Source organism: Cnephaeus nilssonii, assembly GCF_951640355.1.
Source record: "Cnephaeus nilssonii genome assembly, chromosome: 24".
Lineage (NCBI taxonomy): Eukaryota > Metazoa > Chordata > Mammalia > Chiroptera > Vespertilionidae > Cnephaeus > Cnephaeus nilssonii.
The window spans coordinates 7,109,844-7,134,876 of record NC_137095.1 but is presented as its reverse complement, the minus strand read 5'-3'; the positions used below and the strand labels follow the sequence as shown (position 1 = coordinate 7,134,876).

Below are 25,033 nucleotides of genomic sequence, written 5' to 3'. Positions count from 1 at the left end.
TGGACCTGCTGATTGTTCTAGTGTGAAACCTCATTTGGCTTCACCTGTTAATTAGGTCCTGGCCCAGCCCTTTGCTTCCTTCACAGCTCTTATCACCATTCACAATGATTTATTCCGTTATCTGTTTATTATCAGTGTCCGTTATTAAGCCGTAAGTGCGTAGGGGTAGAGACTGCCTTGTTGGCCATCATTTCCCAGTGCCGGGTTGTCCATGTGACGTCCTCAGATAATGTTCATTGAGCTAATGCTTGTCATAGTTCGGAATGCTGTGTTTCAGGCCTGGTGGCCGACACATCTGTTCATGAAGATGTACAGACATATTTGGACAAAAATTACTATTACAACAAGAGTGGGTATTTAGGTGAAATAAATCCCTTTGACTCAAAGGAAACAGGTTCTACTTCAGTTTCCATTAAGTTAACTTTTACTCTAGAACAGCGGTCGCCAACCTTTCGGACCTCACGGACCACCGGTTGGCAACCGCTGCTCTAGAAAGAGTTCTTCTCTATGGTTTTTTGTTTTTGTAAATAGATGCTATTTCCAAGGATGTCTAATTTGTGATAGTTTTCCTTCTTCTGAGCAAAATTAGACATTCTGGGTAACACTTTAAGAAATTTATAAGCCTTTAGAACGGGTGGGGAACCTTTTTTCTGCCAAGGCCATTTGGATATTTATAACATCATTTGTAGACCATATAAAATCATCAACTTAAAAATTAGCCTGCTCTATTCGGTCAAACATTTAATTAACTCACCCTAATGCCTTGGCAGGGCCAGACCAAATGATTTCTCGGGCCTTATGTGGCCCTTGGGGCAGATGTTCCCCACCCCTGCTTTAGAACATGAATTTGTACTGAGTTATGTATGTTATTTTATATTTGGTTCATTCTCTCAGGTTCACAGTTAATAGAAGAATCTCTATAGTCGGATTTGGTTTATATGGATCTATTCATGGTCCCACGGATTATCAAGTGAACATACAGGTATACTCCCCCCTCCCCCCACTATATGTCATCTTGAAATAAACTGTAATTTTACCGTAAGATATTGTTTTGACAAAATCCAAATTTCAGTATAATTATCAAAGGAATCAGAAAGCCTCCGAGTGACATTTTAAGCCTAGAGAGTTCTGTTTTACAAATGATCTAAAAAATCTGGTTTCAGAAAATTGGAGTCCTTCATGGGGTTCTTCAAGGCAGCTTCAGTGTGCAAGGAGTTTTCTTTCCTCAGGACACCCGTCCAGCGGTCCTTCCTGCTGTGCCCCGACCGCCTTACCACACCCCCTGCTTTTCTCACTGCACTTTGAACTCTACGGCTTAAAACGGCCTCATTCCTTCTAACACCCTCTGGTTTCTGACTGTCTGACTGTGCCCTGCCCCATTCCTCAGGTCCGCCCCCCTCACTTACAGATCTGACCCTGTTACCTCACCCGGAAGAAAGTTAAGTACCTCTCCGTTTCCTTCCAATCAGCCAGTGTCCCCCACGTTTTTATTGCACACCCCACTTAATTGTTTTTGAAACACATCAACTTTTATTTATAAACTCTCCATATGCAATACTGTACTTACATATTACACATAAATTAAAACACAAAAAATAGAAATGAGAAAAGTAAACAATGTTTCGCCCTAGCCTTTTTGGCTCAGTGGATAGAGCATCGGCCCACAGACTGAAGGGTCCTGGGTTCGATTCCGGTCAAGGGCACATAGGTGCAGCTAGCCGCCAGATCAAGGAACAGGGCATCACAGTACCCAGGCATCCCCTCGTGGGCTTTTTCCAGTCACTTATCCATACAGAGGTGACCACTGTCCTGACCTTAGAGCATACGGTGGTCTGGTCTGGTTTACTATGACTGGCTTTATCTGATGTGTGCAAAAGGCAGGTGTGTGATCCTTGGCCTTGGCAAACGCTGTTCCCGGGAGACCTTTCTCTTGTTACCCAGTGAGTTCTGACTTGAATTTTTAAAAGTCCTCTCTGGAGCCTCGTCCCTTCCTAACCAAATCTGCTTTTCCTCTGTTCAGCCTCGCCACCGTTTGCATAGCCCTCCTCCTGCAGGCTCTGTGCTGAGGCACTGTTTATAGTAACTTCTTCACTAATGATCGGAAGCTCCTTGAGGGTGTCCCTCAGAGCCTGGTACAGATTGTGGAACTAAATTAAAAAGACAACATTTCCACATTTTTATTTTTTTTATCCTCACCCGAGGATCTGTTTTTATTGATTTTTAGAGAGAGAGAGGAAGGGAGAGAGAGAAACATAGATGTGAGAGAGAAACATCAATTGGTTGCCTCTCATACGTGCCCTGACTGGGATCGAACCTGGGTACGTGCCCTGACCAGGAATTGAACCCGCAGGTGTACAGGATGATGCTGTAGCCAACTTAGCTACCCAGCCTGGGCAGTTTTCACATTTTTAATATCCATGTAGGTGAATACTGCATTTAAGGTCATTTTAATTTCAGTAAAATAACATTTAGACATAGGAAATGCCAAGGGAATTTCCTAGTAATGAGACTTAAGCTAGCAAGGAATAAAGGCTCATTTCCCTCAGCTACCTCAAATCCATACATTCAGCCCTAGCCGCTTTGGCTTAGTGGGTTTGGCTTTGGCCTGTGGACTGAAGGATCCCGGGTTTGATTCCCATCAAGGGCACATGCCTGGGTTGCGGGCTCGATCCCCAGTAGGGGGTGTGCAGGAGGCAGCCAATCAGTGATTCTCTCTCATCATTTGATGTTTCTATCTCCCTCTCCTTTTCCTCTCTGAAATCAATAAAAATATATTTAAAAAAATAAAATCCATACATTAAAAAAAACCTGTTGCTAAGCCATATATCTTCAATGGAAGCTTCTTTCTCCTGCAGCCAAGCCCCAGTTATCTGACATCTCCCATCCTGGCTGCATGGGGGGGTAGCCATTTTCTGACAGCATGTCTACAGCCATCTTTTTGGCGGTTAGAGACGAGTATAGAAAAATGACAACACAGAGCTGTAGAGGGCTATTCTGCCATTCCTAAGGGCTTTATAAAATTCTTTCCTATGAAACTTTGTTTTAGTTGGTTTAGCTTAAATGGAATTCTCTCTTTGAAATTACAGATCATTGAATATGAAAAGAAGCAAACCCTGGGACAGAATGATACTGGATTTAGCTGTGATGGGAGTGCGAGCACATTCAGGGTCATGTTCAAAGAGCCCATCGAGATCTTGCCCAACGTGTGCTACACCGCATGCGCGACCCTCAAAGTAAGTCGTGGGAGTGTCCCGGATGGGGACGCCGGGGGCCCAGGTTTCCTCCTGCGTGCCATAGCTGGTGACAGGACGAGGGAGAGCATCTGGGGAAGGAAGTGCCTCAGCACAGCTCTGCTCTGACAGAAATGGTTCTTCATCAGACGTAGCCCTTTGAGCAGCAGAAAAAATGTTTGACAGAAATAAAATAAAACAGCTATTTAGAGATATTTTATTTTACTTTATTGATTTTTTAGATAGAGGGAGACAGAGAGACATTGATTTGTTGTTCCACTTATTTTTTTTAAATATATTTTATTAATTTTTTACAGAGAGGAAGGGAGAGGGAGAGAGAGTTAGAAACATCGATGAGAGAGAAACATCGATCAGCTGCCTCCTGCACACTCCCCACTGGGTATGTGCCCGCAACCAAGGTACATGCCCTTGACCAGAATTGAACCTGGGACCCTTGAGTCCACAGGCCAACGCTTTACCCACTGAGCCAAACCGGTTAGGGCTGTTCCACTTACTTATGCATTCATTGGTTGCTTCTTGTATGTGCCTTGACTGGAGATAGAGCCTGCATCCTTGGTGTATCAGTACGACACTATGCTGGCTAGGGCATAACTATTTTCTTTTCTTTCTTTTTTTTTTAATCCTCACCCGAGGATATTTTTCCATTGATTTTTAGAGAGAGTGGAAGAGAGAGGGAAAGACAGAGAGAAACACATTGATTGGTTGCCTCCTGCACAAGCCCCGACCAGGGCCCGGGGCGGGGAGGAGCCTGCAACCGAGGTACATGCCCTTGACCGGAATCGAACTCAGGACCCTTTGGTCTGCAGGCTATGCTCTATCCACTGAGCCAACCGGCTCGGGCCGTAACTCTTTTCTTAAAACCATTTCACTATTCTCTAATAGCTGAGCTCTCTATTCAGTAATTTTAATCATTAATTAGCATTGTAGCAACAATACCATTTTCATTAAATGACTTGGCATAAAATTTTATACAGGAGCTGTAAGGTAACATAGTAAGTAGATCATCAATCGAATTAAAACACCACCTTAAATTGAGTGTTTATTAAAGAGAAATGACTAATGAACCTTTTGTTCTCATTTAGGGTCCAGATTCCCACTATGGCACTAAAGGATTGAAGAAAGTAGTGCATGAAACATCTGCTAGCAAGACTGTTTTTTTCTTTTTTAGTTCACCTGGCAATAATAATGGCACTTCAATAGAAGACGGACAAATACCAGAAATAATATTTTACACCTAATTTAGCATTATAATACATCTTGGCTAAATTGTACCATGCAGTCTAATCTCAGCGGCATAAAACAACTGGCCACACAAAAAATTTGAGTGTTATGAATATTTATAATTTTAAGATGAGAAACAGTTTCTTAGAGGAGATAGATAAATGTTTATTTAAATCTCTGCATAATTTAAAGGCAGATTTTCCATTTTCTTATAACCTTAGGGGAAAAGAAAACTGGGTTTGTCTAAAAAAACACACAGCTATTTCAGCTTTATCTTGTATAATTTCATAAATCCAACTGACTCGTGATCTTTCAACAGTTTTATAATTGAAAGATTTTTGTGATATAGCTGGTTTGTTTTGTTTGAATTATTTTTAAGGTTATATGAGATGACATGGGTCAGTTTTCCTATAGAATTCCTATTCCTCTAATTTCAGACATTAAGAAAACTGACCTTATATTTGGAGTTTTGAAATATCTGTTTGTTAACATTTGGAATATTGCTAGAAATAGGCCTAATAAATGCCCAAGAAAATTTTTCAATGCTTTTACAGAAAAGGATATTTTGTAATAGTATAGTAATGTGCTACATAGTACAGTTTTAAACTACAAATGGAGTTTGTACAAATTCACAATAATGTGATAAAACGAAGGATCTAAGGTATAGTCTAAGATTAGATTCTTTATCACTGAACCACACCATTACACCTGTCTATCTGGGGGATGCTGCTGTGAGTTCCCAAGGTTGAGGTGGTGGTGGTGATGGTGGTAAGTAGGTAAACACATTTAAGGTCAACATTGGGGTGACAAGCTTACACAGCACGAAATAGAATGAAATACTAACATTTCTAACAACTACTTTGAAATTTTAAAGATATCCAACATATCACTCCTGCTGAAGTGACACCATACTTTGTCACCTGCACACTTGTATCTAAGAAGTCAAACATGTTTAATATTCATGACCTCACAAAGGTCACAGGAACAGCCGTAGTAGGAAGGATAGGAAGTATATGTGGCAGAATGATATTTATACACTTTTTTATAAAGGAAAATTTTTATATGAATGACATTCTTTTTTCTTTTGAAAGCAATTATCTTATAAAAACACGTATAATTAAGTGTAAGTTGTGGAAGATGGTTAAAAATCACAAGTCAAAAGGTATCAGCTTAAATAGAATTAATTTTTTTCAAAGAATAGTAATGAGTATGTAAAATTTCTTTCATTGCATTTCATGGTATATTTATAGGAAGGTCGTGAGGTAGCACGTGGCAGAGGTCGCTTGACATTGCTGAAGAAAAGGGAAGTTTTTCTCTCCCTGGTTCCATGACCTAAAGGATCTAAACCTGAGTTAACTGGAGTATCTGTGGGATGTGTGGTTCTGGTTAACCAGCAAACACTCTGCACCAACCACTGTGGAAAATTCTTCTGCCTTAAACAGGAGGGTGTACTAGCGATACGTTCATGTTTTTCAATGTTTGAGGCATTTCGAATGCCTCCAGTATGTTGCACTGAACAGTGATTGTAGCTATAGCGGAGGCACCAGAAACGGGACTGTTTACTGATATGGGGCATCCCTGGAATTTTAAAAAAATAAATATTATCCATTTATTTATTTTTTGTCACTTGTCTTTTTCTTCTAAAAGTTCAGTGTAAAGATGCCATTTTGGCACAAGAGTTCTAGTTAATTGATGTTTAATTTTTTTTCCTTTAAATATATTTTTATTGATTCCAGAGAGGAAGGGAGAGGAGAGAGAGAGAGAAAAACATCAATGATGACAGAATCATTGATGGGCTGTCTCTTGTATGTCCCAACTGGGGATCGGGCCTGCAACCCGGGCATGTGCCCTTGACTGGAGTCGAACCCGGGATCCTTCAGTCTGCAGGCCGATGCTCTATCCACTGAGCCAAACCAGTTAGGGCAGGTTTAACTTCTTTTTTATTTACAGAAGTAATGTAACACAAGTTAAGAATGCCTCGCTGCTGCCGTAAAGCAAGTCATAGGAACTGCAGCAATGACATCTGCTGTCATCTGTTTCTTGATCAGGTTTTCGTAGCCTCGGGTCTAATCTCAGGAGGTAGGAAAATGAAGACTGCTTGTTACTTATCTTTGGCAGCGTGGTGGCCGTCTCACTGTTGTTTAGTGTCAGTAATAGCTACCGGAGTGGTTACTGTGTACCAGCCTCTGCACTGAGTACTTGACACACATTCTCACAACATCGCTATGAGGTAAGTGCTATTATAATACCCACTTCACAGGCAAAGGAATTCATGTTTAAAAGGTTATTAACTGCCCTAGCAGGTTTGGCTCAGTGGATTGAACATTGGCCTGCAGACCGAAGGGTACTGGGTTCAATTCCAGGCAAGGGCAAGTACCTCGGTTGCAGGCTCCTCCCCAGCCCGGGCCCCTAGTTAGGGCTTGTGCAGGAGGCAACCAATCGATGAGTTTCTCTCACATTGATGTTTCTCTCTGTCTTTCCTTCTCTCTTCCACTCTCTAAAACTTAGTGGGAAAATATCCTCAAGTGAGGATTTAAAAAATTTTCAAATGTTATAACTCATTTAAAAAAATTATTAACTGGTGGGAGGCAGAATTTAAGCTCAAGTCTATCTCCCAAGCTACAGAGGTGGGCAATATTATTCTTCTGGGTCCCAAAGTAACGTGTCGCCATTTTCTCCAACTTCACAATAGGACCTGGCTAACCTGTATTTACTGTAGAATATAAAGTATTTTCTATTTTTTAAAAAGTGTGATGATTCCAGTATCTACCCCACAAATTGAGATTCTTTCTTTTTTTTTTTTTTTGAGATTATTTCTTAGCATTATCAAAGTATCCTTTGTTTTAGGTCTACATAGTAGTAAAACTAGTGGTATCTGTAGTTTTAGAGAAGAGTTTACCTGGGACTAGACAGGTTTTAGGACCTTAGAGCCAATGTTACATGCAATGTGTGTAAAACTTAACTGTTCCTGCCTGGCCGGCCAGCCAGGGCTGGCATGGCTTATTGGTTGAGTGTTGACCTATGAACCAGGAGGTCACAGTTGGATTCCCCGTCAGAGCACATGCCCGGGTTGTGGGCTCCATCCCCAGTGTGGGGCATGCAGGAGGCAGCTGATCAATGATTCTCATCATTGATGTCTCTATCTCTCCGTTTCCCTTCCTCTCTGAATCTATAAAAATGCATACAAAAGAAAAAAACCCAAAAGTTTCTGTTCCACTTCCCTTTCTAGTCCAATCTCCTTCAAACTGCTTTCTTTGTTCTGCTCCCTGTTCCAGCTTTCCAGACTTAAAACCTGGTCATTGTCGCTTGTATTAGGCAAAATGTGTCTTTCAAAAGAGGGGATGCTGCCATCGTGATGCCAGCCCCAGAGATGCACGGCTCTTGTGTAGTTTGCATGCTTTAAAAATCCATTTTGCCCAGACAGCGTGGCTCAGTGGTTGAGCATCGACCTATGAACCAGGAGGTCACGGTTCGATTCCCTGTCAGGGCACATGCCCGGTTGTGGGCTCCATCCCCAGTGTGGGACATGCAGGAGGCAGCTGATCAATGATTCTCATCATTGATGTTTCTATCTCTCTCTCCCTCTTCCTGCCTCTCTGAAATGAATAAAAATATTTTTTAAAAATCCATTTTCTCCATTGGCACAAGATGGAGCTGTTACATGGAACTTTACGAAGAACTGAAAGAAGTTAAAATAGGAGCCAGTACAAATATTTACCATCGGTTTCCTGCCATTTGGATCATAGTCCCCGTCCTTGCCCACACCACTGGGCACTGTCCCACTCTTGCCCTCGAGGGGCCGAAATTTTGGGCAGAAGCAACAAGTTAGGGAAACGGGTTAGGTGGCAAATGGAGCTGATACCTCACCTTTGGGGAAGGCTGAATGGTTGGTTTGTTTTTGGTACAGCAAAGGTGGAAATATATTGAAGAACAAGTACAGACTCCCACGTGAGGAAGGGGAGTGTCCCTGGATGTTTTTTTTTTTGAAATGCCAGATGGCAGAATTTTATGATTTTTATTAACACAAATACAATGTGTACACGTGTACACAATCTGTCTATTCATTTTCTTCGCTGTGCAGCCTGGCATTGGGATTGGTGACTCTGATGGCCCGCTGGGCTGCTCTTCCCGCAGTGGCTTTGCAGGTCTCTGGGGAGACGTTGTGAGCAGTCTCAGCACAGTGAGATGTACTGCACATCAGCAGCACTGCAAGCTCCTTGACGTTACGGACCAGAAACTTCCGACAGCCAGCATGTGCGTTGTCTTCTTGTTGTTCCCATAACTGATGTTGGGCATCAGGATCTGGCCCTTGAATCTTCTTTCTATGCACCCCGTTGTCAATGCCTCTGGGTTTCCGCCAGTTCCGCTTAATTTTGACATCGGTCTGATTGGCGCCAGATGAACTTGGACCTCTTTTTGACAATCGTGGGTTTCACGAGGGGTCTGAGGGCAGCCATGGTGCCAAGCAGGAGATGGCTGCCACCCTGAATGGTTCTTTGTGCCGCGCCAGCACAGCCAAGGGTTCAGCGAGCCTGAGCGGGGGCGACAAAGGATGGAGAAATGATAGACAAAGAGAAAAAGCTGGGTCTATGTGGATTTTCTGTGCTTGGCTGAGGCCACAGAACAGATCCAGACTGCAAAGCTGAGGCTTTATTTATAATCAGGGACAAACAAGGTAATCTACAATGTTGTTGTAAGTTTCACTTGTTTTGGCAGCACTTGCTGCCCCTCCCACAGCCCACTAGCTACCCAGGAAAGATCTAGGGAGCAGTCACAAGATCAAGCTTAATTATGCTTAGAGGACTGAGCCCTCCAAGCTGGGACTTGTTTGTGACTTTGCCAGCAGGTCAGTCCGAGGCTTAACCCTATAACCGCTCCATACAGTTCTTTATAGGACTCCTCTACCCTCTGTCTTTACCATCTGGACAACTGCCAGGCACCATTTATAATTCACCACAGCAAGTGCTCCTTTTATTTCCATCACAACTGTCAAAGCTCTAATTGAGACTGGCATGACCTAACCAATTTTATTTAATATGGATTCAGCTTTTGTGCCCCATTGCCTTCATTTTTTTTTGAAAGTTTTTAGGATGGGCCTTTATTTTCATGTTTTTGTATAATGAATATTAAATTTAATTGGTTTCTTTGTTGCTATTGTTGTTTTTTAAATCCTTACCCGAGGATATTGTTCCATTTATTTTTTTAGAGATAGTGGAAGGGAGAGGGAGAGACAGAGAGAAACACTGATGTGAGAGAGACACATCGATTGGTTGCCTCCTGCATGCCCCCAACCAGGGCCAGGAGTCTGCAACCGAGGTACACGCCCTTGACCGGAATTGAACTCGGGATCCTTCAGTCTGCAGGTCGATGCTCTATCCACTGAGTCAAACCAGCTATGGCTGTGCCCCATTTCTTCACTGATTTCAAACAAAATATGTCTCTGGTTTGACACTTGGTTCACTTCCTTCTACCAAAGCCTTCATTCTGAGTGGCCTCATGTGGGGTAGATGACCCAGCCAGACCTAGCTTTCCACTTCCTTTCTCTCCTCCAGTACCTTCGCTATTCCACGTCAGCTACTTCTCAGGACCACACGGTGCGCCTTATTGTGTGGAATTGCACGACCACACCTTCGATGCTCCTCAGGTCTCCCTTGCACCCCACTTACGTTGTTGAGCCTTAAGAGTGTCGTTCCCTTCTCGCTGTGCTCTATTAAACCTCTTCATTTTCTACCCAATTAGACGCCACCTTTGATTCTTCATTTTTCCTTCTCCACTTTTGACCTTTGATCACTTGAACTACTTAATAACCCAGAACCCCCTCGCACACAGCTGGATGAATTCAATTGTCCGCCTTGTCTTTAACTTCCTGGCTGCTGGGTCCAAAGTGTTCAAAGTGATAGTGTACAGATTGACGCCGTGATGGTTTTATGGTCTCCAAGTTCAACTAGATCATTGGTGCTGCCAGGGGAGGGTTTCAGCAGTCAGCTCTTTGCCATTCCCCTGAGTATTTAAATCTGTTATACTCTCCTAACACCTCCCCTCCTGTAGCTGATGAAAGAAGCTCCAGCTCCTCCCACCAAACCTACGTGTGCACCGAGGTTGTCCATTTATGAAGAAAAGGTGTCTTGCCCTGACCGGTGTGGCTCAGTGGATAGAGCCTCGGCCTGCGGACTGAAGGGTCCCAGGTTCGATTCCGGTCAAGGGCATGTACCTTGGTTGCAGGCACATCCCCAGTAGGGGGTGTGCAAGAGGCAGCTGATCGGTATTTCTCTCTCATTGATGTTTCTAACTCTCTATCCCTCTCCCTTCCTCCCTGTAAAAAATCAATTAAAAAAATTTATATATAAAGAAAAGGTGTCTTGACTAAGGCTTCCTGTAGAAGTCATTCTCTCCTGTTGTGCTCAGAACCCCACCCTCTGTCTCTGTTTTACCCTCTCCTGGCTTCATTCCTATCAACACTGATAGGCTATCGCTATCCTATTAACTGCCATCCAGTTTTTTGTGTGTGTTTTTTTCCTTCAAAAAGTCAATGTCATGTGCCCCTCCAGATACCAGTTAACTCCTTCACAGGGAAGTCAAATTACTCCCTGCCCCACCGGTGTGGCTCAGTGGTTGAGCCTCCACCCATGAACCAGGTCAGCCAGGGCACAAGCCCGGGTTGTGGGTCCCATCCCCACTAGGGGGCGTGCTAGAGGCAGCCAGTTGATGATTCTCATCATGATGATTATCCCTTCCTCTCTCTGAAATCCATAAAAACATATTAAAAAATTTTAAAAAGTATTCCCTACACCTGTTAGCCTCCGCTCCTTACACTGTGGGAGCCTGAGCGCCTGGCACAAGGTGGGTGCTTCCTGGGCCACAGCCCAGGACACGAGGGGCCCGCGCAGGCTCTGGACGGAGGACCCAGGAGTCTTGCTCCCGCCGACCGACAGGTGGCGCCATCGCGCCGGAGCCGAGGCGATGCTCCCGAGGCCGCTCTCGCCCGCGGTGTGCGCAGGCGCAGAGGGCGTTTCCGACGCCGCCGCCCGCCCCGCCGCCTCAGGGGAGGATGCTCCGCCTCGGCCGCGCTCTCAGGCCGCTCGGGGCGGGACCTGGTGCTCGGGCGTCCGCCCGGCTCCCTGCGGGCGCCGAGATGCCCAAGAAAGCTGGTGCGACGAGCAAGGCCAGTAGCAAGTCCCGTGGCCGCGGAGGGGTGGGCGCGGGAGGGGAGCGGGCAGCGCGGGTGGGGGCTCCGGCCGCCCTTTCCGCCTCCACCAGGGGGCTCCCTGGGCCGCGTCTGCTGCCGGCGCCGGCCTCGGCCCCACACGCCGGGCGGGTGTGTGTGTCGGGTGGCGCCTTCGGCCTGCGCCCCCCCCCCCCCCACCCGGAGGCTTTGTTCTGCGCCCTCCCTCCTCACCCCTTCTGTCGGGGACTCGCCGCGCCCCTCTCCTCTGCAGGGCGGACTCCGGGCGCCCCGAGACCCCGCGGCCAGGTGCCGGGGTGCCCAGGCCGGACAGCCCTCCTCCTCCGGGAGTGACGCCCTGCGCGCGGTCCCTCCCTGCAGCCCGAGCTCCCGGGGGGCCTGCACCGGGGGGGGGGGGGGGGGGCCTTCCTCCCCTTGACACATAGCCTTAGCCTGCAGGCTGCCCGGTGCAGCGTTGGTGTGTGCCAGAGGAAAAGTTCGAGAACAACTCATGTTGCACAGCAGCAGGCCTTTCAAAGATCACCGTGGGGCCTTTCCCCCAAATTCACCTCCACAGACGCTTCCAGGTTTAGGTCACAAACACATTCATCAGCTCGGGCTGCACGAGTGGTCTCTGCCGCTGCGGGATGGGACGGGCAGAGCAGACAGTGGCAATGAACCAGCCCGGAGGTGTGGATCCGGAGCCAGGCCTGCAGGACGGGAGGGAAGTGGATGGATGGGGTGGATGGGATGCCCCCCCCCCCCGGAAGAATTGATTTGACCCTGGAAGGATGTCGGAGCCAGGCCGGGGTGGCCAGAATTCCCCGGACACCGACGATCTGTCTTGGTTTAGAGGCGGAAGGATCACACGTGTGGGGGAATAACTTTGCAACCTGTAACGTTGTAGTGTGGTTGTTGTTGTCGTTTTAGGGGAAAAGCCAGAGCAAGGAGCCAGAGAAACCACTGCCTCCCTTAGGCCCCGTGGCGGTTGACCCCAAAGGTTGTGTCACCATAGCCATCCATGCCAAACCGGGTTCTAAACAAAATGCCGTCACAGGTACCTCTGAACCCCGGGGCGGGCGTCCTGTGGGAATCAGGTGTCCCCTCCCTCCTCCCTGTGCCCTGGTTAGTTGGAAGTTGATCCTATACAGGCAGGTGTGTTTTTCACATCTGCAGTTAGAGGCCTTTTCGTTTTCAGGTTCTAAATTCTAATGTAAAGTTGTAAAGCCAATGTGTAAAAGATGAAAAAAACGTGATATACTTTCCTTTATTTATTTATTTATTTTTTATAGCAAAGGTGGAAATTTATTGAAGAACAAATACAGACTCCCACATGGGGAAGGGGAAAGATTCAGAATCTCCCAGCACAGACTCCCACATGGGTGGGGAAAGAGTCCCCTACTTTCCTTTTTTAAAAAATATATTTTTATTGACTTCAGAGAGGAAAGAAGAGGAAGAGAGCTGGAAACATCAATGATGAGCGAGAATCATTGATCGGCTGCCTCCTGCACGCCCCCCACCGGGGATCAAGCCTGCAACCGGTGGGCATGGGCCCTTGACCAGAATGGAACCCGGGACCCTTCAGTCCGCAGGCTGACGCTCTATCCGTTGAGCCAAACCAGTTAGGGCAGTGGTCGGCAAACTCATTAGTCAACAGAGCCAAATATCAACAGTACAACGATTGAAATTTCTTTGGAGAGCCAAATTTTTTAAACTTCTTCTAACGCCACTTCTTCAAAATAGACTCGCCCAGGCCGTGGTATTTTGTGGAAGAGCCACACTCAAGGGGCCAAAGAGCCGCATGTGGCTCGCGAGCCGCAGTTTGCCGACCACGGAGTTAGGGCATATATTTTCTTCTTTAAAATTAGGATATTTTAGAAAGGACACGTAAACATGTGTAGCTTATTAGTAGTTTGTCCTATTCCAGAACTAGAGACATTGGCCAGAGAAAGAAAGAAGACATTTTAGTGGAGGTTAAGGAGGGAGAGTCCATCAACTCCCCTGTGAACTTGTTTTCAATCAAAATGATACAAAACATTTCTGGGGCCGAAACCGGTGTGGCTCAGTGGATAGAGCGTCGGCCTGAAGAGACTGAAAGGTCCCAGGTTCCATTCCGGTCAGGGGCATGTACCTTGGTTGCGGGCACATCCCCGGTAGGGGGTGTACAGGAGGCAGCTGGTCAATGTTTCTCTCTCATTGATGTTTCTAGCTCTCTATCCCTCTCCCTTCCTCTCTGTAAAAATCAATAAAATATATTAAAAAAAAAACCAAAAAACAAAAAAAACATTTCTGGGTCCAGTTCTTTCATCTGTTTGATGGGATAGTTGGACTAAGTTAAAAAGCTTTCAAGTTATTGCCTGGAGCCCATAAGGTGGGCACGGGGGAGGCCAGCAGCCCGGGTTTCTGAGAAGCTGTGTTTACATTTGTTTTAAATGGGATTTCAGGGGAAACTGCAGTGTGTGTGTGTGGGGGGAGGGGGCAGGGAATTATGAGTGGGGGAAAAAGTTTAAAAACCATTGATCTGAATTATCTTGAAGGTCTTTTTCCCCTCTAAAGCTCTGTATTCCAATTTTTTAAAATATTGTGAGAATTAGACCTCAGAATTGGGGAGCTAGGCCTGGTTGTGTGAATGGCTGTGCCAGCTTGTCCATACCCTCCTTGGCCAGCGTCTTCTAAGTATTGCTGTGGGCACTGTCTGCTGTTGGAATACCATGCTTCGTTAGGTCTAAGATGCCATCAACTGTAAGGTACACACGTATTTTATGTACCAGTAAGACAGGCAAAGTCTATATCAGTTAACACTTTATTTAAAATGTGAGAAAATGTACCCCTTAGAATCAGGGACAGGAGAGGAGGACAGTTGTTTCACCTCATTCTTGGGGATCCTGTGGCCAGGTTGTTCACACAGGGAAGTTGTGAGTGTGTGGAAATGGCTGAGTGACCCCAGGTGTAGGACCAGCTCAAGCTCACTTGCAAACTGCTTTGCGCAAATACTTCTCTCTCTCTCTCAGAATAACAGGCAGGCTGTTCTTTATAAATGCAATATTGATGGGGGAGTCAGGACCGCTATTCTGAAGCAGTGTTCATTGTCCCTGGATTTCAAAGCATCGGTTTAAATTTATTTTTGATTCACAACATCACTTTCCAGCCATGTGACGTTGGGCCCATCTTGATTCCTATTTCATTTGTAAAATGGAGATAATATTGGCATTAGTGCCTTCATAAAGTTGTTACGAGGATTACACAAGTTAATATTTGTCAAGTCCTTAAAATATGTTCGTGTGCCCTTAAAATTAGTGTATGTGTTATGTAAATATTTATTAAATACTAGAGGCCCAGTGCACGAAATTCGTGCACAGAGGAGGGGGGTGTCCCTCAGCCCAGCCTGCACCCTCTCCAATCTGGGACCCCTCGAGGAATGTCCGACTGCCCGTTTAGACTGGCAGTTGGACATCCCTCTCACAATCCAGGACTTCTGGCTCCCAACTGCTCACCTGCCTGCCTTCCTGATTGCCTCTAACCACTCTGCTGCCAGCCTGCCTGATGCCTAACTGCTCCCCTGCCAGCCTGTTTGCCCCCAACTTCCCTCCTCTGCCGGCCTGGTCACCCCTAACTGCCCTCCCCTGCAGGGTTGATCGCCTCCAGCTGCCCTCCCTTGCAGGCCTGGTCCCTCTCAACTGCCCTCCCCTGGTGGCCATCTTGTGGTGGCCATCTTGTGTCCACATGGGGGCAGGATCTTTGACCACATGGGGGCAGCCATATTGTGTGTTGGAGTGATGGTCAATCTGCATATTACTCTTTTATTAGATAGGATTACAGTTAGAAAACATTAAAGAGGCATTTCACATACAAGACAAATCTAGCCCCGTGCTCTTGTTTTCCTGATGAGGAAACTGAACAACCCTGTACAATCCAGTGAGCTGCCCTGTTTATCCTTCAATGATGTTTGCTGGGCCTAGCCCCCAGCTCCTGACTCCCTCCTTGAGCACTTCCTATCAGATAAGCGTGTTTTCCAGTTGCCTGAATACTGCCCAGGCTTTTTTGTTTTTCTTTTTTAATAATTCCTTATTGTTGGAAGTATTACGTATCTCCCCCTCTTTCCCCTCCATTGACCCCCTCAAGCCTGCTCCCCCCCCCCCCCCCCCCGCCCCAGGCCCTCACCGCCCCATGCTGCTCAGGATTCTTTAGGCCCATCCTGGTCAGCGTAAACATTTTTTTTCTCTGAATTTGTTTTCTGTATTATTTTGGAGGCATATTTATCATGTTTATGTTCCCCTTACGTCTGATTAGTTGAATCCTTCATTTCTGCATCTAACAGTTAAAAACTTACTGTGTGCCAGGCAAATGCAAATTCTTTTACAAAATACTCTCACTTCCCAAAGAAGAACCCCTCAAGGATAAAGTCCACACTGCTTTCATTCCAGATGTGACAGCCGAAGCTGTAAGTGTGGCTATTGCTGCACCTCCATCGGAAGGAGAGGCTAACGCTGAGCTCTGTCGGTATCTCTCCAAGGTCTTAGAACTCAGGAAGAGTGATGTGGTTTTAGATAAGGTAGGTATCTCTTTCTCTCTTTTATATATATATATATATATATTTAAAATACTCACCTGAGGATATGTTTTGTTACAGATTTTTGAGAGAGAGAGGAAGGGGGAGAGAGAGAGAGAAACATTGATTGAGAAACATCGATTGGTTGCCTCCCATACGGCATCCTGACCAAGGACTGAACCTGCAACGTAGGTATGTACCCTGACCAGGAATAGAACCCACAACCTTCTGGTTTACAGGGTGACACTCCAACCCATTGAGCCACCTGGCCAGGGCTAAATATCTTTGATTATTACACTTCAGTTATTTTAAAAATACTGATTATTTTTCTTTTTTTTTTTAATATATATTTTATTGATTTTTTACAGAGAGGAAGGGAGAGGGATAGAGAGTTAGAAACATCGATGAGAGAGAAACATTGATCAGCTGCCTCCCACACACCCTCTACCGGGGATGTGCCCACAACCAAGGTACATGCCCTTGACTGGAATCGAACCCGGGACCCTTCAGTCCACAGGCCGATGCTCTATGCACTGAGCCAAACCGGTTAGGGCTGATTTTTTTTTCTCTTCCAAGTCATTGAAAAACGAGTTGTTTTTAACTGTCATATTCATTTAACCACTAAAATCTAAAATCTGAATTCTTCCTATCTCATCTCCTTCATTTCTACTGCATCAGTCCTTGTTAAGACTGTCCATGCACACTACTTACATTCCTTAGTGGCCACCATTTCCAGCACTTTCTCCTGTACCTCTTCTGTCAGATTAATTTTGCTCCTCTCTTCCTTCGAGTCACCATACTAAACAATCTAAAATGGTTCATGTTGTTGGCCATCTCCATTAGTGAGTCCGGCAAGTATTTCTGGTCCGGCATGTTACCCGTGCTCACGGGGAGAGGCTCATCTGAAGTCATTCATACCATAGGTTTGCACTAGGGATGGACATCAAGACTACCGGGGAATGATTTCTAAAACTCACGTTCTTGCTGAAACCGGTGTGGCTCAGTGGATAGAGCGTCGGCCTGCAGACTCAAGGGTCCCAGGTTCGATTCCGTCAAGGGCATGTACCTTGGTTGCAGGCACATACCCAATAGGGGGTGTGCAGGAGACAGCTGATCGATATTTCTCTCTCATCGATGTTTCTAACTCTCTATCCCTCTCTCTTCCTCTGTAAAAAATCAATAAAGTATATTTTTTAAAAAATAAATAAAATAAAACTCATGTTCTTGGGCATTGCCCTAGAATTACTGAAATAGAATCTGCAGTAGTGAGACCCGGCCCTGTCTCTATCTCTTAAAGCTCAACTTGTTTGCCAGTGCTACACTCTATAGCTCCCATCCAGGTTCCAGCTGGCACTCAGTCATTGGTGAATAGGCTGCACCCAAAAATCCCTCTGCACGCCAGGTCCCTCATTGTCCACAACAGTTGGCAGGTCATTTCTGGTTTTCTGCCAGTGGGCATGCTCTGATATTTGCTTGTAAGGCACTCCCGACTCTTCTACCTGAGAATTTCTCCCCAACTAGGGAAATCCCTGCTCAGCTTTAACTTTTTTTAAAGGATGTATTTCAAAACAAATAGTTTCCAATAGTTGCCTTAAGTGGTTATGGAATCACAGCACTTAAAATGTGAATTTTGAAAAAATATTTCTAAAATGTAACAGCATAGAGAGTAACAATTTGTTCTGTATTTTGGAATTATTTTATTATTATTTTTCTTTATTGATTAAGGTATTACATATGTGTCCTTATTGCCCCTCTCCCCCCCCCCCCCCCCATGCCCTCACCCTCCTGGTGTCTGTGTCCATTGGTTAGGCTTATATGCATGCATACAAGTCCTTTGGTTGATCTTGGAGTTATTTTTATACAAAGTTCATATGAAATTGCAATATTTGTTTTGACAATTTAAAAATAATTTTCACTTTTAATTTAAACAAAAAAATTACTGGAAACCAAAGTATTATACATCTGGATTCCATATAGCTCTTATTATTATAAAAATTGATATTTGAAGGTAAAAACCCTGGAGAGTTGTAAAATTTATAGTAAGGTGGAATTTAAGCGGTAGTCTTTGGTTAGATCACAATGGCCCGGAGAAAGTGGTAGTGAAGCCATCAGGAAAGATGCAGGTCACCTGTAAAAACCCCACAAGGGCCCTGACGGGTTTGGCTCAGTGGATAGAGCGTCAGCCTGTGGACTGAAGGGTCCCAGGTTCGATTCCGGTCAAGGGCATGTACCTTGGTTTTGGGCACATCCCCAGCGGGAGGTGTGCAGGAGGCAGCTGATTGATGTTTCTCTCTCATCAATGTTTCTAACTCTCTATCCTTCTCCCTTCTTCTCTGTAAAAAATCAATAAAATATATTAAAAAATAAAACAAAAAAAACACCCATGAGGATATGTCCGCAATGCATACAACTGAGGTCTGTTTCTAATAGTGTTAGAAAGTTTACTATGTTATCCTGACGCTGTCTTTTCCTTTTAATCCAGGGCGGTAAATCCCGTGAAAAAGTGGTAAAGCTTTTGGCCTCCACAACTCCACAAGAGGTCTTGGAGAAATTGGAAAAGCAAGTTGAAAAAAAATAAAAGTAAGAAAAAAATACATCCTTGAGAAACTTTTTTTTTTTTATTGCTAATGATGAAGAGGCTGCTAAATAGGAAAATACAGTTAAATGCACAGAAATAAATGTATTTAAATAAGAACAGGTCTCCAAAAAGAGGTCGAAATTTTAACCTTTTGCACTCGGATGTCGAGTGTGACTCGACACAGTTAGCATCAGTATCAGCTCGTATGTCGAATTGTATTGAATGTATCAATAATTTGAAATATAAAAAAATCCAAATAAATAAGTTTGTATGAAAAGAAACTCCAGTTTTTTATTCTACTGCCACGCTTTGTAAAATCTGGGGTATTAAAAAAATTAAATCCCAAGTAGAATAAAGGAATCGAGAAAAAAGCAAGCGAGTGAAAAGGGTTAAAGGTACTGCACATTGAATATGGCTTGGAACAGGTGTCCTCAAACTACGGCCCGCGGGCCACATGCGGGTGTTTTTGCCGTTTTGTTTTTTTACTTCAAAATAAGATATGTGCAGTGTGCATAGGAATTTGTTCATAGTTTTTTTTAAACTATAGTCCGGCCCTCCAACGGTCTGAGGGACAGGGAACTGGCCCCCTGTTTAAAAAGTTTGAGGACCCCTGGCTTGGAACATGTTGCTCTGATTTCATGGCATTGCAGAATACTAGTAACAGCTGGGTAGGCTGTTCAGGATGACCTGATTCAGCCCCTTTCATTTTGTGATGGTGCTTCTATATCCAGGAGTTGAGAGACACTCAGGATCACCCTGTGCAGAATGACAGCTAGGACCCAGATCCCTTGACTCCCACTTGAATACACTTTATCCTGATTGTAAATTAGAATGATACTATTTCTGCAACACTTCTGGAATTCTAGGGATTGCTTCTAATCCAGTTTACAAGTGACAGGAAAACTTGCCAATATATTTTGTACTCTTTATATCATAAAATGCTTATCTTTATGCAAAAATGTTTTCTGCATCTTTTTGAAACCCTTGAGCATTTTATGAAAAAGTAAGAAAGAATAATCAAGACTTGTACAGGCATACCTTGTTCTATTGCACTTCACAGATACAGGGTTTTTTACAAATTGCAGGCTTATGGCCACCCTGTGTTGAGCTAGTCTGTCCGTACCATTCTTCCAATAGCATTTGCTCACTTTGTGTCTTTGTGACACACTTTGGCAATTCTCTCAATATTTCAAACTTTTTCATTATTATTATATTTGTTATGGTGATCTGTGAACAGTGATCTTTGATACTATTGTAATTGTTTTGTGGCACCACACACCACACTCATATAAGATGGTGAACTTGACTGATAAATGTCTGTGTTCTGACTACTCATCAGCTGTTCCCCTATCTCCCTCCCTTGCCTCAGGCCTCCCTATTCCGAGATACAGCAACCGTGAAATTAGGCCAATTTATAACCTTACAATGGCCTTTACGTGTTCCAATGAAAGGAAGAGTCGCACATCTCTCACTTTAAATCAAAAGCTGGAAATGATTAAACTTAGTGAGGAAGGCATGTCAAAAGCTGAGATAGGCCGAAAGCTAGGCCTCTTGCGACAGACAGTTAGCCAAGTTGTAAATGCCAAGGAAAAGTTCTTGAAGGAAATGGAAAGTGCTACTCCAATGAACACACGCGTGATAAGAAAGCAAAACAGCCTGATTGCTGATATGGAGAAAGTGTTAGTGGTCTGGATAAAAGATCAAACCAGCCGCAACATTCCCTTAAGCCAGAGCCTAATCCAGGCCAAGGCCTTAATGCTTTTCAATTCTATAAAGGCTGAGAGAGGCGAGGAAGCTGCAGAAGAAAAGTTTGAGGCCAGCAGAGGTTGGTTCATGAGGTTTAAGGAAAGATGCCGTCTCAGTAACATAAAAGTGCGAGGTGAAGCAGCAGGTGCTGATATAGAAGCTGCAGCAAGTTACCCAGAAGACCTAGCTAAAATAATTAATGAAGGTGGCTACACTGCACAACAGATTTTCATTGTAGATGAAACAGCCTTATATTGGAAGAAGATGCCATCTAGAACTTTCATAGCCAGAGAGGAGAAGGCAATGCCTGGCTTCAAAGCTTCAAAGGACAGGCTGACTCTCTTGTTAGGGGCTAATGCAGCTGGTGACTTTAAGTTGAAGCCAATGCTCGTTTATTATTCTGAAAATCCTACCGCCCTTAAGAATTACGCTAAAGCTACTCTGCCTGTGCTCTATAAATGGAACACCAAAGCCCGGATGACAGCACATTTGTTTATATCATGGTTTACTGAATATTTTAAGCCCGCTGTCGAGACCTACTGCTCAGAAAAGAAGATCCCTTTCAAAATATTACTGCTTATCGACAATACACCTGTTCACCCAAGAGCTCTGAAGGACTTGTACAATGAGATTAATGTTATTTTCATACCTGCTAACACAGCATCCACTCTGCAGCCCCTGGGTCAAGGAGTAATTTCAACTTTCAAGTCCTATTATTTAAGAAATATATTTCGTAAGGCTGTAGCTGCCACAGATAGTGACTCCTCCGACGGATCTGGGCAAAGTAAATTGAAAACCTTCTGGAAAGGATTCAGCATTCTAGATGCCATTAAGAACATCCGTGATTCGTGGGAGGAGGTCAAAACATCAGCCATAACAGGAGTTTGGAAGAAGTTGATGCCAACCCTCACGGATGAGTTTGAGGAGGTCAAGGCTTCATTGGAGGAAGTGACTGCAGATGTGGTGGAAATAGCAAGAGAACTGGAATTAGAAGTAGGGCCTGAAGATGTGGCTGAATGGCTGCAATCTCATGCGAGATCTTTAACGGATGAGGAGTTGCTGCTTATGGATGAGCAGAGAAAGTGGTTTCTGGAGATGGAGTCTGCTCCCGGTGAAGATGATGTGAAGATCGTTGAAATGACAACAAGGGATTTAGAATATTACATAAACTTAGTTGATGAGGCAGCAGCAGGGTTTGAGAGGATTGACTCCAATTTTGAAAGAAGTTATACTGTGGGTGGAATGCTATCAAGCAGCATCGAGTGCTACAGAAAAATCATCCACGAAAGGAAGAGTCAGTCGAGGCAAAGTTCATTGTTGTCTTATTTCAAGAAATTCCCACAGCCACCTCAGCCTTCAGCCACCACCACCCTGATCAGTCAGCAGCTATTAACATTGAAGCAAGACTCTCCACCGGCAAAAAGATTACGACTCCCTGAAGACTCAGATGACATTTAGCATTTTTTAGCAATAATGTACTTTTTAATTAAGGCATGTACATTGTTTTGCCTACAGTGACAGAACCTGAGAAAAGCAAAACCTGGACTCCTAGTTCTGTGAGCCTTTCCTCCTTTGCCAGCAAGGAGTTGGAGAGAGAACCAGAGCATGTAAGTGACACCTTTGCATTGTTCAAAATTCCAGACAATTAAAAACTCACAACTTTAGAGGCAGTTTTTTTCTGGGCTGTGAACAGTGATCTTTGTGAACAGTGCCCCTCTTACAAATTCAGGAATTTGGTTGAGTAGTTCCTTTAACTGTAATGCAGAATATACATTTTAGAACCTACCATGGCTCCCAGTTCAGATTTTTAAAAAAAAAATGATTATTAGGCCGAAACCGGTTTGGCTCAGTGGATAGAGCGTCGGTCTGCGGACTGGAGGGTCCCAGGTTCGATTCCGGTAGAGGGCATGTACCTTGGTTGCGGGCGCGTCCCCGGTGGGGGGTGTGCAAGAGGCAGCTGATCGATGTTTCTAACTCTCTATCCCTCTCTCTTCCTCTCTATAAAAAATCAATAAAATATATTTAAAAAAATTTGATTATTAGGAAATCCCTTCTGCAGTGCCTGAGAGGAAGGGAGAGAGAGAGATAGAAACATCAATGAGAGAGACTCCTTGATCTGCTGCCTCCTGCATGCCCCCCACTAGGGACCGTGCCTGCAACCTGGGAATGTGCTCTTGACTGGAATCAAACCTTGGATCCTTCAGTCCACAGGCCGGCACTCTATCCACTGAGCCAAACCGACTAGGACCAGATTATTTTTTAAAACGTGCCTAGAGACTAAAAAAAAATGTAAGAACCTAGATTTTCAATTTACATCCAAGAGGTGGCTCCATAATGCAAAAGCAGCCACATAATTTGAAGTAACTGAACTGCACTATTAGGAAATCCTTTCTGCAGTGCCTGATACCAGTAATCCTTTTTATCTCATCCTCTCAGAGGTACTCCTGAGGCTTAGTCCCTCATTGAGTTTAGCTCAGGCCAGAGTGTGGTGGTAACCCAGGCCAACTGTGTGTTCAGAAGTTCAGGGTCACTGCCATAGTGGAGTCGGCATGGTCCCGAATGCCTCCCTTAACCCTACAGCTTTCAGAAATCCCTTTCAGTTGCCATTTTTGAAAATGGAATTGGGCTGGACAATTGACAGAAACTAATTTCTTAAATCAGATGCCAAATTTATTAGCTTGATTCCAGAACACATCTGCCAATTAGACTGCATACTGGCATCCTTTAGTGAGTACATTCTGTCCTTTTGGGAAATTTCATAGGAAGCCAGTTATCTGGAGTCTACTTAGAGATCTTGGGATCAGAGCCAAGGAAATTATGGGCCTGGGTCAGGGAGCTATGACCATCCGGAGCTCCCCTTTCTGCCGAGGGATAGGCCCATTATATAGAACCCCTCTCCTGGGACAATGCTGGGCCCTGATGATTTATGGCATAGGAACTCCCTTTTTCTAGGCTCTAGGAGACCACCTACTTCTGTCCACATAGGCTTTGTCTAGACCACCCTTAAAATTCAGTTGGTAAGATTTTTATCAGCATTTTATAATCCTACTAGAGGCCTGGTGCAAGGATTCGTGCACCGATGGGGTCCCTTGGTCAAAACCGGCTCTCTGACGTCGCCCAAGGGGTCTTGGATTGCGAGAGGGTGCAGGCCAGGCTGAGGGACCCCACAGGTACACGAATCTGTGCACCAGGTCTCCGACATCCCCCGATGGGTCCATGTTGCAGGTGAAGCAAATTCAGGGCCGACCGTGCCCCAGTAACAACCTAACCCACGGCCAATTCTGCGATAAATTGGGCTTCCTCCTCCCTCCTCTCTGGGCCTGGGGTGCGGGTGAAGCAGATTCAGGGCCAACAATGCCCCAGCAGCAACCTAACCCAGTGGTCAGCAAACTCATTATTCAACAGAACCAAATATCAACAGTACAATGGTTGAAATTTCTTTTGAGAACCAAATTTTTTAAACTTAAACTTCTTCTAATGCCACTTCTTCAAAATAGACTCGCCCAGGCCATGGTATTTTGTGGAAGAGCCACACTCAAGGGGTCAAAGAGCCGCATGTGGCTCGTGAGCCAGTTTGCCGACCACGGACCTAACCCATGGCCAATTCCATGAGGAATCAGGTGCCCTCCTCTACTGGTTGGAGCGTCTGCCCCCTGGTGGTCATTGCGTGTCATAGCTACCGGGTAAACGGTCGGACGGTCACTTAGGCTTTTATATATATAGGTTAGAGGCCTGGTGCAAAATGCACCGGTGGGGTCCCTCCGCCTGGCCTGCAAGGATTGGGCTGAAACTGGCAGTCCAACATCCCCCAAGGGATGTAGTAATGTGTGAAGCGGAAGGCGGCCAGGGAGGAGCCCAAGCCTGGGGTCGGGCGCCGCGTTGCTCCCGCTCATCCCAGTCCTGCTGCGCCTGCTGCCGCTGCCGCTCAGTAGGCTCGCTCCTGCCTTGCTGCAGTCTCTGTGCGCCCGTCCCAGGGCGATAACGGCACGCCCATGACCAATAAGCGGCTGTGGGCTCACGCCCAGTCAGTCCTGATTCCAGTCCCAGTCCTGGTCCAGATGGGGGAGGGGCATGCAGGGGGAGTGTCCATGGGTGAGACTCGCACCACTAAGCTCAGCTGTGCTTGCCAGATCAGTCAGTTGAGCGGCGCTCCCACTGTGGGAGTGCACTGACCACCAGGGGGCAGCTCCTGCGTTGAGCATCTGTCCCCTAGTAATCGTGTGCATCATAGCTACCAGTCAAACGGTTAGACGGACACTTAGCATATTAGGCTTTTATATATGTAGACTAGAGGCCCGGTGCATGAAATTCATGCACGGTTAGGGTCCCTAGGCCTGGCCCACGATCAGGGCTGATGGAGCCTTCCTTCGGCTGCCAGCCGGGGCCTTCCTTCATTCCATGCTGCCCCCTGGTGGTCAGCTCATGTCATTGCGAGTGATCAAACTCCCAGTCGGTTGAACTCCCAAGGGGGCACTTTGCATATTGGGTTTTTATATATATAGATTTGTTGCCCAGGATAGGAAACC

At 45.2% G+C, this 25,033-nt stretch overlaps 2 protein-coding genes and 1 pseudogene across 3 annotated transcripts in view; 2 read left to right on the top strand and 1 right to left on the bottom strand.

Moving 5' to 3' along the window:
• Positions 1-6,036, top strand: part of BTBD1 (BTB domain containing 1) — a 28,810-nt gene extending 22,774 nt beyond the window's left edge. The window contains exons 6-8 of the mRNA XM_079764105.1: positions 895-982; positions 3,087-3,233; positions 4,334-6,036. Coding sequence (XP_079620231.1) covers positions 895-982; positions 3,087-3,233; positions 4,334-4,489 — 391 coding nt within the window. The 3' untranslated portion in view covers positions 4,490-6,036. The remainder of the gene's footprint in view (positions 1-894; positions 983-3,086; positions 3,234-4,333) is intronic.
• A 169-nt stretch (positions 6,037-6,205) lies between these two features.
• LOC307094969 (large ribosomal subunit protein eL32-like) lies at positions 6,206-8,929 on the bottom strand (annotated as a pseudogene). The gene has a single exon. The product of its transcript is annotated as a large ribosomal subunit protein eL32-like (transcript).
• A 1,795-nt stretch (positions 8,930-10,724) lies between these two features.
• On the top strand, positions 10,725-23,601 carry LOC307094968 (UPF0235 protein C15orf40 homolog). The gene is made up of 5 exons (XM_079764181.1): positions 10,725-11,634; positions 12,565-12,691; positions 16,059-16,186; positions 18,666-18,763; positions 20,131-23,601. Exons 1-4 carry the CDS (start codon positions 11,521-11,523, stop codon positions 18,759-18,761), a joined length of 465 nt encoding a protein of 154 aa, XP_079620307.1. The 5' UTR covers positions 10,725-11,520; the 3' UTR covers positions 18,762-18,763; positions 20,131-23,601.
• Positions 23,602-25,033: the final 1,432 nt, after the last annotated feature.